Below are 12,960 nucleotides of genomic sequence, written 5' to 3'. Positions count from 1 at the left end.
AAGTCTATATGATCTAGTGCAAAGATACACTTAGCATACAAACTCTCCTTCCTAAGGGTTTCTAACACTTGCCTAACATGCTTCTCATGATCCTCTAAAGACAAGCTATAGATATAAATGTTATCAAAATAGACCACTACACACTTGCCAATGAAAGGCCTTAAAACATGGTGCATGAGTCGCATGAAGGTACTTTGAGCATTGGTCAAGCCAAAAGGCATGACTAACCACTTATGTAAACCAAACTTGGTCTTAAAGACGATTTTCCATTCATCCCCTGGTTTAATTACGGGGTTATAACCACTCTTAAGATCAATTTTGGTAAATATTTGAGACCCATGTAATCCATCCAACAAGTTATCTATTCTAGGAATGGAATGCCTATACTTGATGCTTTTGTTGTTTATTGCACGACAATCCGTACACATCCTCCAAATCCCATCCTTTTTAGAGACAAGAATCACAGGCATAGCACAAGGACTCATGCTATCTTGTACCCACCCCTTAGCTATTAATTCCTCTACTTGTTGTTGAATTTCTTTGGCCTAAGTTGCGTTGGTCCTATATGCAGGCCTATTTGGTAAAGAAGCACCGGGTATGAAATCTATTTGTTGCTCAATGCCCCTTAGAGGAGATAAACCTTTTGGGGGTCTTGAAAAACATCTTCAAATTCCTTTACCAAAATTGCTAAACAAGGAGGACTATCTAACGCCAACTCACTCTCAAGGGTCCTAGGGAAAGCTATGAAAATGGTCTTTTGGGAAAGCATTTCCTTTTTTACCTCTTGTGGGGAAATGAGAAGGCTTCTCTTCGAATTATTTTTTTCTTTTTCTTTCTCTCTCTTTTCTTTCATTTTAAGTTGGTCCTCATGGACTTTCTTTGGTGAGAGAGATTTTAGTGTGACCTTATGCCCATGGAAGTTGAAAGAAATTTTGTTGATAAGGCCATCATGAAGAGTTTTTATATCATATTGACAAGGCCTACCTAAAAGAATATGAGTAGCTTCCATAGGTACAACATCACACAAGACCTCATCCTTGTATTTGCCAATAGAAAAGGCTATGAGGACTTGCTTATTAACTATGATCTCCCCTTCTTCACTTATCCATTGAAGCTTATAGGGCTTGGCATGAGAGATAGTAGACAATCCAAGTTTATCTACTACTCTTGTGCTAGCCACATTCGCACAACTCCCCCCATCCACTATTAAAGAACACAACTTATCATTAATGAGACATCTAGTATGGAAAATATTTTCTCTTTGACTTTCATCAAAGGGCTTTAAAACTTGGTTTAGCATTCGTCTCACTACTAGTAAGTCGCCTTCACATGGACTCTCACCCTCTTCCTCACTTGAGGATCTAGAGGAATTGGGAAACCTAGATCTTTGTGAACTATGGTCACTTAGAACTACCCCTTCATGCACCATCATATTATGTTTGGAAGGACAATTTGAAGCAATGACATCAAAAGCTAAACATTTAAAGCATTTTCTACTTGAGGTTTTAGTTGGGGATTTAGGAGTGGAAGGTGAGGGTCTAGAATCCCTAGGTTTGTAAGTGGACTCTTTAAAATTGGATGGAAAAGTTGAAGAAGTTTTGTTTTTGTTTTTCCAAGAAAAGTGGTAAAAGCCAACATTATGAGATTTTTTAAAAGAGGTTTTCTTTGAAATTTGTGATTCTACCTTGATGGCAAGGTGAACCAACTTTTCTAAAGAGGTATACTCATAGAGTTCTACCACATCTTAGATATCCATTCTTAGGACACTTACAAATCTAGCCATGTTTTATTCCTCACTTTCATGCATGTCAATCTTGGTTAATGTCGTTTCAAGTTCCTTAAAATAAGCATCCACACTTTGTGTTCCTTGTTGAAGCCGTTGGTGCTTCAACAAGAGCTCTTTCCTATAGTGTGGAGGCATAAATCTAGCGCGCATGCATAATTTCAAATCCTGCCAAGAGACCACGACTGGCCTCTTGTTTAAACCAATGTCCATTATAGTTTTGTGCCACCATTGCTTGACATAATCCAAAAATTCTAAGGAGGCTGACTTAACTTTTTGGTCATCTTGGAGCTCATGCACATTAAAGATTTGTTCTACCTTAGCCTCCCATCCTAGGTAAAATATTGGGATCACCTTCCCCACTAAAACTAGGTATTTTTACAAATGGTAAAGAAGGCTTTGCCACATTTTGACGCCTATCATCAACATGATGCACCCTCCATTCGTCATCTTCTTCATGGCCACCATAATTTTGATAACTTCTTGATTCATGCCTTTGATGATGTCTTCTTCCTCTTTGGGGTCTATCATAGGTCGATTCTAGTCTTTGGAGTCTTTCCTCCATTTGCCTCATCTCTTCATCCTTTTGGGCTATAGTTCTTTTGGCCGCTGCCAATTCTCCCATAAGGAATGCCTTTTGGGGAGATTGGGGTTTAGAAGATTCTCCACTTAAAATATGAGCCATAATAAACAAACAAGAAACATAAGTAACAAATAATTAAAGAAAAAGAAGTGAGTAAGAAAGTAAAGCTTGCGACAATTGTAGAAAAGCACACTAAGCACTCAACAAACAAGATTTCCTCCCATAGCTAAGGTCTTTCTTGTGGTTGAAAAACTCTCAAGTGAAAAATGTCAAAGCCTCAACACTTGCTCAAGGTAAATTCACCATAAAACTTGAGGAAAGAAAGAAAAGACAAACAAGAAAAGCTTAAACAAGAAAAGACTAAACCAAATTTGAATCAAGAGATTATGACAAAACTTTTAAAAAAATGACAAGCAAGAAAAGGCACACAAAAAGAATCTAAGATACTTACTAAACTTTTAACTATGAAACTTTTCTTTTTAGAAAAATGCTAAAACAAAAGGATAAAACGTTCCACAAGGTTGAAAACAATTTGCCAATCAAGTTGAATCCATTTTTTGGAAAATGATTTTCTTTGCAAAGTGATAACCAAAGATGCCTTTTAAATGTACTTTGCTGTTTTTGCGTCACTTTTTTTTAAAATACCTTTGCTGTTTTTTTTTATACTAATGGTGACCTATGGAAAGAAATGGCCATAGCTTGCATCATGCATATTTTTCAAGAACTTGCAATTTTCACATAAAAAAATTGGTTGGATTCAATATAATTGAACACTTGAAATCATGTGTTTGGAACTTTAAATCTACTTCTACTAAAACAAGTTTCTAATTACTTTGCAAACTTCACAATTAAAAGCAGGTAAGTAGAATCAAAACAAGGACTCCTAGAACATTAATGAACATAAGACTCAAAGTAAAAATGGAAGATCAATAGAAGACATAATAAGAAACATATTCAAAATGAAAAATGCTATGAATGTAAAGAAAGGTCGGAAAAAAAAATCTGCAAGAAATAAGGTGCTGCAAAATAAAATGCAGAAAAATAAAGACAAGAATGTAAAGGTACTTGAATTTAAAGACAAGAAAGTAAAGGTACTTGAATTTAAAGACAAGAATTAAAGGTGCTAGAATGTAAAGAAATTGTAAAGTGCCAAATCAACTCAAACAAGTTAAGCATAAGAACCTAAGCTCTGATAACAACATGATGTGAGTTGATTTTAGGATTGTTCATTGTTATGGTGACACTTTACTTAGATTTGGATTTTAGACAATTAGAGGTGATAACCTAAGGAAAATCCCCATTGGACATTAACTTAACCAAGTGGTTAAGTAGATGTGAAGGTTCATTTCCATTAGGCAAAGAGAAAAATACATGAATAAGGTGATGATGAATGTATGTTGAAACTTAAAGGACAAGGAAGATACAAACATGAAAAGGAATGGATAGATGGAAGAAATGATGAAAGAAGGACTTATGTATGGTGGATCAATGGTGTATCACGCCACTTGATGGGGTGGAACCACCAAGATAAGTGAAAGGAGGTCGCCACTTGAGAGCATCATAACCCACAAGATAAGACCAAATTGGAGGAGACTCACTCACTCACTACTCACATAAAAATTGTGCACAATTTCTTTAATATAATTTCAACTTGTAAATACAAAGATGGAGGCCTCCTATTTATAGGATGAAGAGCCTTAGAAAACAAGAAATGAGGGTAGAAGGGGAAAGGGAAAAGTGGTGCGGTTTCTAGGGTAGAATTTGGTCAAAGCCGCACCATGTACATCATTCTAGAAGCTAAGGTTTCCTTTCTGCCCTAATGGACTTCTCATAGGCCCATTCTTATATCTTCACCTCTTATTTATGCTATCTAGACATACTCTACGGAAATTACAAAAAGAGAAACCAACTAATGCTCACCACCCAAAGTTTGTGTTTTGCTTCTAGTAATCCTTTGAGGTATGGTGGGTGCTGAGGTCATGGGTTGGGCTTGGTCATCATCATGGGTAGGCGCCCTCTCTCCTTGGTCCTCATCACATACACTGATTTTCTAACAAAGAATCTTGCATAAGACAAAATCAAGTACCAAGATTTGCTCCCCTTACAAATTTGGGTTCATGAGCATCAAATGGATCCTTTGAACCCTTAGGATTCTTGGGAATCCACTTCATAACACCTTTAGGAACATAAAATTTCCTAATTTTACTGAACCTAACAGAATTTCCTATTTGCATGCAGTAAAAACATGCAACAGCCAGTTGTTTCGACTTTTCAATCGATTATTTTTCTGTTATAGTAGAATAAGGCTTTGAAATTCCATTTTTCTTACTCTGTGGATAGAAACCCAAACTAGATTTTCCAAAAACACAATTTTGAGATGCTAGAACAGTCTCAAAGTTTGATTTTCCTTTTGAAAGCTTATCCACTATTTTTACAAGATAGTGAATCTTCTTTTCAAGAGATTCACAGTTTTCACAGACACTAGAGTTACACTTGCAATAAGAGTTTTTATAAATCACTTCTAGATTTTCAAAATCATTTTTCGAATGTTCTAGCTCTTCTTCCAGTGTTTTAACTCTAATTTCCAGCCAATTATTTAAGTCTTTCAATCGATTGTTCAATAGAGTCAGTCTATTAGCATGTGTTTCCTTGAAAGCTTCAAGAAGCTGACTATAATTTACAACATTAACTGAGGAATAGGAGCTTACACTGCTTGTGTCGTTTTCTCCCTTGGCCATTAGACACAAATTTGCTTCTTCTTCTTCACTTGAAGAGGCACTTGATAATGATACATCATTGTCATCCCAAGCAATGTAGGCCTTTTTTTATTTTCCCTTCTTTTCAAACTTCTTGCTGGACTTTTTCTCTTTGCTTTCTTTACTAGGACATTCAGCTTTTATATGTCACTACTCATCACATCCAAAACATGTATATTTGTTAGTATTGAAATCAGTAAGTTTCTTACTAACATACCTGTCAGTGGTGTAATTTTTACTATTGTTCTTCTTTAAGAACTTGATGAATTTCTTTGACAGTAAGCTAAGTGTTTCTTCTTCGTTGTTATCACTTGAATGTTAACAGTTTCTATGCCCAACAACCTTCAATGCAATTGTCCTCACATGCTTGTCCTCATTCTGTTGAATACTTAGCTTGTTCATTTCTAACTCATGTTCTCTCAGCTTTCCAAACAATGAGGCAGTGGTCATGGAGGTTAGATCCTTTGATTCAGATATGGTAGTGACCTTGGACTGCCATGATCTATCAAGGCACTTGAGAATTTTGATATTAAGTTCCTCTTTATGAAATGTTTTCCCACGACTCATAAGATGGTTTACAATATGAGTAAATCTTTTTTGCACTTCTACAATTGTTTCTCCCTTCTACATTTTGAACATCTCATATTCTTGTACAGGAGTGTGCTTCATTGCCCTATTCGCATCATTGGTGCCTTCATGAGTCACTTCAAGAGTATCACACATCTCTTTTGTTGATTCACATTGAGACACCCTGAAAAACTCGTCAAAACTTAGGGCATATGTGATAATGTTCTTAGCAATACAATCATATTGGGCCTTTTTACTTTCCTGCTCAGTCCATTGGGACCAAGGTTTTTCATAAATTACTTTTTCATCTTCAAGCATAGGGATAAAAGGATTATTTTTAATTGCATCCCAAATACCTTTTTCAATTGATTCAACAAAGATTTTCATCCTTACCTTCCAGAATTGGTAGTTTACACCACAAAATAGTGGTGGTCTATTTATACCTTCCCCGAAAGGTAGTTTATCAGCCATAAAAACATATTTTTAGATCAAAACTTGAGTAAATTTCAAGAACCTAGCTCTTGATGCCAATTGTTAGAATTGTTGGCCTAAAACAAGAGGGGGTGAATTCTTTTTGAACGTTTTTCGCAAACTTTGAAGGTATGGAGAAAGCCAATGAAGAATCAAAGCCAAAGGAATGAAAATGCTCAAGTTACAAAATTGTTTTAGTTGATTTCTAGAAAATCAACCAGTTGTTTATGCGATTCAACCGGTTGTTTTTATCAACAGTTTATAAAAAGAACTTAAAACATATATAATTGAGATTAGGGAAAGAGAGAATCACACAAATAGATTTATACTGGTTCACTCTTACACCAAGTAAGAAGGATAAAATTCCACAAATAGACTTACTTAACTTTTAACTATGAAGTTTGATTTTCTTAGAAATTGTAAAATTAAGAAGGATAAAATCCCACAAATATGAAAACAATTTGCCACATAAAAAGAATCCTCTTTTTAGCAATTTTGAACTTGAAAAGTGAATTGCACTAACTTTGTTTTTGTCTTTGTTTTTTTTTATGGATTCAAAATGTCCATAATCTTGGCATGCATATTTTTAATTCACTTTCAATTCTCGCAAATAGATTGGGATTCAATTCATATGGTCACTTGAATTCTTTATTTGGAACTAAATCAACTACCACTTAAACAATTTCTAATTGTTTTTAGATCTTCGCAATTAAAGTTAAAATAAGCATAATGGATTTATAGACTCCTAGAATACTAAGAACATAAGACTCAAGCAAATGAGGTAAGGTAAAAAAAATGACACAAAATAATTCAAAAGTAGAATTTAAAGTGTTTAATGAATAAAACGGTGAAATTGTAAATGACAAGAATTTAGAGACTGAATTTAAAGGTGCTGAATTGAAAAGCGAAATTTAAATTGCTTGAAGATTGAACATTTTATGGGTTGCACTTTGTTTAGAATTTTTTGAATTAGCAATTATGGTGAGAAACCCAAAAAATATTCCCACTAGACACAAACTTAACCAAGTGGTTAAGTAAGTGTGAAGGTTCACTTCTAGAGGGAAAAGAGAAAACACAATTATATGGTATTGATGATAAAAAGGTGCAGAATTAAAGAACATATAATGGAAAGAAAAAACATGGAAACCGAATAAGAAAGGAAGAACTCAAGAACATAAAAAGCAATGGAAATGGCGTAAATAAGAAAGGAAAAAGATGAAGAGATGAAGAAAGTTTGTGGGAAATGGAGCAAGGAATCACGCCACTTGGAGGGTGAGAGAATTCCTAGATAAGTGGTGAGGAGTCGCCATTTGAGGTGCACTACTCCCAAGATAAGACACAAGAACAATTTAGGAGACAAAGCTCACTAATCACTCAAACAGAGTTTCTCTTCTATATTCAAATTCAAGTGTAAATAACATGAGGTAAGGCACCCTTTATATAGGAGGGAGTGACTTGGAGAGAAAGAGTGAGAGGGGTAGAAGAGTCATTTGTTAGAAACCTTTTAGAAGGTAGGTCAAAGAAACCCTAAACCTAGGTGAACATGTCATGAAAGTGTTGAACTTAGGCTTTGATGTCTCCAAATCCAAGAAGATTGCTTGAAGACTTTGTTGTTGCTTGTGTGTGTGGGTTATGTATAGTTTGGATTTGTAAATCCACTCATAGATTTGATCCAAGGTTGCTTTATTCAAGTTCTTTTGAAAAAGATGTTTTCTAAAGAAAGTGGAAAATCAACTTATTGAATTGTCGTTTCAACCGGTTGTTTTACACTTAGTGTTTTTGAAAAGAATTTGAAAAAGCTTGAAATTGGTTGAATTTGTTGTCAAGCCAATTCAACCGATTGTTTTGTGTTTTCAATAAGATATTTTTTAAAATTCTTAACAGAATTCAGTTGGACTGATTTAATTTGTTATGTATTTTAAAAATGATTTGGTTTTTTGCATTAAATGTTTTTAACAACTAATTGGAGTATATATAATTTGTTTTACGCTCCTGGTTGTTATTGATTCATTAGAATACTTTCAAATAAAGTTTTTCCAAGATTGCTTCAAGCTTTGGATTCTTTCTAAGAGTGGAATATGATTGTGTTGTGCTTCTACTATTCAATCTGTGATTATATCAGGTGTTATCATTCTTTTTCTCTCTTGACCATTGTATTTCTGTAAGAACTGTTGGTGTGCGGATTCAGAGGGTGTTCTGAATTCTGTGGTGTAATTGCCAAAGGTGGTGTGTGTTCTTGAAGGGTTCAAGATTAGCACTTTGGTGTGTGTGTTGTAATCAAAGTGTTTGATTGCTTAGTGGAATACTCAGAGGTTTTCTGGGGACTGGATGTAGCTCTTGGCTAAGAGTGAACCAGTATAAATTTCCTGTGTGAATCTTTCTATCCCTTATCTCTTTAAACCTGTTTTTGCTTTAAGTTTATAACTGCTGCTATAAACAACTGATTGTTTCGCAAAAACAACCGGTTGATTTTCTGTTGTTAAGTGAAAACTCTTTTTAAAATCAACAGAACATATTTTTGGTTGATTAATTCTCATTGGCCTTCATTATACCTTCAATATTTGCGAAAATCCTTCATAAACAATTCACCCCCCTCTTGTTTAAGGCCTACAACTCTAACAGAAAGGTGGGCTTGACACAAGCCCAAATTAATAAGCACGCCCTACTCAAATTACTAAGCAGACCCTACTCTATCTTATTATTTTATTTGGACCCCCAAAGTGAGCCCAATTTATTTACATAAACTTGTCTTTTACAAAGACCAGAAAAAATAAATTTGATGCTCTGGCCTATGTCCAGTTCTTCTTCTGTTGTGGTCATTTTGAAGTTTGGTGGGGCCTTGAATTGGATGCTGAGATGATTGACTTAATTGTGAAGTTTTTGTTGTGTCGTTAGTCATTCGTTTGTCAAAATGGTTTGTATCACTTCACCACATCACCATGATTAAGTAATGGTTGCAATGTTTGTGTAATTCTACGACAAATACCCTATAAGTATGAATGTGATAATATTATAACAAAATTAACAGAAATGAAAATGTTATTAATGGTTCTACATACCAAAGTAAGATGTTAAGGATGTGTCTCCTGAGGATGAGTTGCCACTGGTCTGTGGGCAGGTGCTTATGAGGGTATGAGTACAGGACGCTCATCCTCCACCAAGTCAATGACATATGGATGTGATACCGATCGAAACCCCTCCATGTACTGTTGAACGCAGGCGCCAGGATAAGGTGCTACGTCCTTATCCTGTATGACATAATCATTGAAATGTAACCATCGTCGGTCCATTTCATTTGTAGTGGGATCATCATTTCTAACTATAGATTGGTGCCAATGGATCATCTGCACATATTCATACTAACGAAGAACACGTTTCGACAAGTGCAATTGTCTCCAATTTCCAAGCCTCATATAACCAGAGAATAACGATATTCACTCAAATGTACATTTTTCCCTCTTCTCGTCGTATGGGGAAAACCGAATGCAAGCTGGTGTCAATGTATCTAGCTGCAATCGGACAACAAAAATTGAAGTAACTTTCCTTGGTTCATACATCCTACACTATAGTTGGTCTTCAGAATACTGGGGTTGCATATGTCTCATCCCTATAGACGAGAAATGCTCATAAATCCAACCCTGCAACAATGTCGTAACCAGCTAGTTCTCTAGTCTTTGCGTAACTACAATCTCCTAACTACTGATAAATGTGGGTTAATGCAGCTGCCACCCAAGCATATCCCTCATTCAGCCTGAAATCGACAAAAAACCCAAGATATATCACACTAACTGAAGTAGCACCCTTGTCTGCAAAGATAGCGCAACCAACAAGGTGAAGTAAATAAGCTCTGGCAGCTACAGTCCACTGTCTCCTTGAGCATGTGTCCTCATACACATCTCTCAACCAACTAAGGCGCACATGAGCTCCCCGACAATGTCTTATCTCTTCAGATGCAACTCCGCGGTCAACACGGAGGGATTCTACCAACAAATCATTCGTTGCATTTGCATCTAAGGTCTGGTGCGTGTAAAATTGGCTGAGAATGGGCAAATGCAACAAATTTGACACATCATCAAGAGTGATGGTCATCTCCCCGATAGGTAAATGAAATATGTTTCTCTCTGCATGCCACCTCTCTATAAAAGCACAAAGCAACCCTCGTAAATTCTCATAACTAGCATAAACCAGACCACCTAAGCCAAACATGTCTACTATAGCTTCTATGCGCTAATGAGGTGCTCCTAATTTATTTATCTTTCTCCCATGAGAAACAACCTTCAACTCACCACGATCCTACAATAATCAAGATATATCATTAATAAATACATACATACATAACACACTCAATTAATGTTCATTACTTACCAAATCATCCTTTAACTGTCTGGCCACATAATCTTCATAATTAATCAATAATGACTTATCCACTGGCCCTCCTGGATAGCCTTCATCATCAATTTCAACTTCTTTTTGTTCAATATAATCTTCAAAGTCCTTATTTGGAACTGAAGTACTAGGACCACCACGCCTTCTTCTCACAGATGCAGTTGGTCGCACACGGTCCAAATTAAAAGATCTTTCTCCTCTAGTCCTCACCATCTTACTATTCATAACATCAAATCAAAAACAAAATTGGTCAAAAAAAAATAGATAGATTATTAAGGGTAATTTGAGAAACTAATCATTCCAAACTAAAGACCAAATAAAACATTGTTCAGTTATAATAACTAAGTGCACTAAATCAAAACTACAAAGCTAAAAGTAATGACTAATTTCGTAAAGAATGAAAAAAATTGATTTAGTCCTAAATGTGTAACAAATTTAAATTAATCACTAATATTATAAGGCCAATTTTGAGGGTATAGATAGTAGGAACATCATTGATGGCAATGGACAGAAAAAAAAAACGCACATATATTCACTTCTAGATTTCCAAATCCGAAACTACTAAAAAACGCATTCCATATGTGCTCATCCGCGACTCATATGAATATTAATATCCAGAACTAATCAAGCAAAATATTCTTTTGGACATAACCATCCAGAACTAAATTGGATATACACATCTGGAACACATTAACACAGTTACGGATATACATATCCATAACCTACAAAAAACGCGAAAACTAACCGTTTTGCGACGATACTACATTAACTCTGTGGTAGCATCACCAAAGTCCACCTCAAGGAGCTCAATCAACAACATTGATGTTGATGTAAAATCCAACATCACAAATGAACAAAATTGTCCAACTATGGAGATATGCAGCAATGTAGACACATCACCCGACGTGATGCTCATCTCACCATCAAGAAGATGAAAAGTGTTGATGTCACGGTGTCACCTTTCCACAAAGGATAAAATGAGACCCTTATCAACAGTCTCATAACTAATGTTGCAGAGGAGCAACAATCCGATGTTAAGCATCATGACCTCAATTTAAGGACGAGGGATCCCAAATTTACTTAACTTTTGCCCATGGGAAACCAACTTCAACTCTCCTCAATCCTAAAAGAAATATGTTAGTGTTTGTAATGGTAAACAATAACACATGACCAAATATAATTGAAATTTTTATTTCTTACCTCACCTCCTAAAGTCTTAGGGTCACGTTATCAACATAACTCAATAGTTAGGAGGTATCAAAATGTTTACCAATGAATATGTGTTTCTCATCATGTATTTTTGTAGTTCTTGACAACACATCACCACAAATGTCAGTGACACCTTTTTCCCTATCTCTTTCATGGATCAACATTGTCGGTCTATGTCTAGCTTCGCCTTAAGATGTCTCGCCTAATCATATCTCTTCCAAATGTCAAAATACCAAATGATTTCATTAAGAGTCTTTCTTTTAAAACAAATGTATTTTGGATTGTGCCTTCCAAAATGCATTTCCAGATTTGGAAATGGATTTCGGATTGTACATTACACTTTAAAATACTTTTTAGATTAAGTAATTTAGAACTTTCCTGAATCATCCAATCCGGAATAAACCACCACCTTGAAATAAACCACCACCTTGAAAAACGAAGAAAGAATAAAAAAAACCAACATGTTAAAGCAGCAAGGCGGGGCAATGGGATTCGAAACCAAATGGGATTTGAAACGATTCTTGAAAGAGTAACATTATTTCAACAAGACCTCTCACACAAAAATGGAGGTGCACACTGGACACAAAGAAGTTCAACGAAGGAGAAAAATGAAGTGAGTAGAAAAGAAAAGAAATAATTCTTTTAAATAAATGTAAAACAAAAAATATATTTAACATTTCAGCAGTCACTTAAAACCATGAAGATACAAAATGTAATGTCAGTAAAGATGATATACATGTTAAGCTGAATTAAGAATTTTAAAGGGTAACTACAACGCATTCATTTAATCCTTATCTAGTACCTATAATAAAATAACATATTTCTTATTAAGACGACAGAGAAATATAAGGACTGTGTTAATACATTAAATCAAGTTCGCGTGGCCTAATGGATAAGGCGCTCGCCTCCGGAGCGGGAGATTGTGGGTTCGAGTCCCATCGTGAACGTACGTAACTACGAATTATTTAGAAATAGAAATGATTTTACATTTCGTAATTCGATATATTTTTAATGTTTAGAAAAAAATTATACCAAACCAACACTCATATTTTAAAAGGCTAATTCATATTTTAGTTTTTTAGAAAATCTTTTTTGAGATATTCACCAATCATAAAATATTTCAAATTATAAAATAATAAATTTGACTTGGTTTAATTAAGTTACATTAAAATGGATTGAAATTAGATTTATTTATTTTATAGTTG

At 35.0% G+C, this 12,960-nt stretch overlaps 1 protein-coding gene and 1 non-coding gene across 2 annotated transcripts; one reads left to right on the top strand and one right to left on the bottom strand.

Moving 5' to 3' along the window:
* Nucleotides 1-9,856: 9,856 nt before the first annotated feature.
* Nucleotides 9,857-10,366, bottom strand: LOC137817305 (protein MAIN-LIKE 1-like). Its single transcript, XM_068620558.1, has one exon. It carries the CDS (start codon nucleotides 10,364-10,366, stop codon nucleotides 9,857-9,859), a length of 510 nt encoding a protein of 169 aa, XP_068476659.1.
* Nucleotides 10,367-12,629: 2,263 nt separating this feature from the next.
* Nucleotides 12,630-12,702, top strand: TRNAR-CCG (transfer RNA arginine (anticodon CCG)). Its single transcript has one exon. It is a non-coding gene; the product is annotated as a tRNA-Arg (tRNA).
* Nucleotides 12,703-12,960: the final 258 nt, after the last annotated feature.

This window comes from Phaseolus vulgaris, unplaced genomic scaffold (assembly GCF_000499845.2).
Source record: "Phaseolus vulgaris cultivar G19833 unplaced genomic scaffold, P. vulgaris v2.0 scaffold_29, whole genome shotgun sequence".
Classification (NCBI taxonomy): Eukaryota; Viridiplantae; Streptophyta; class Magnoliopsida; order Fabales; family Fabaceae; genus Phaseolus; species Phaseolus vulgaris.
The sequence above is the reverse complement of the archived record's forward strand: the minus strand, read 5'-3'. Positions and strand labels throughout refer to the sequence as shown.

What these genes read in the sequence shown, in the direction of transcription:
- LOC137817305 (XM_068620558.1), bottom strand. Translation starts at nt 10,366, where the DNA reads ATGTTTGGCTTAGGTGGTCTGGTTTATGCTAGTTATGAGAATTTACGA.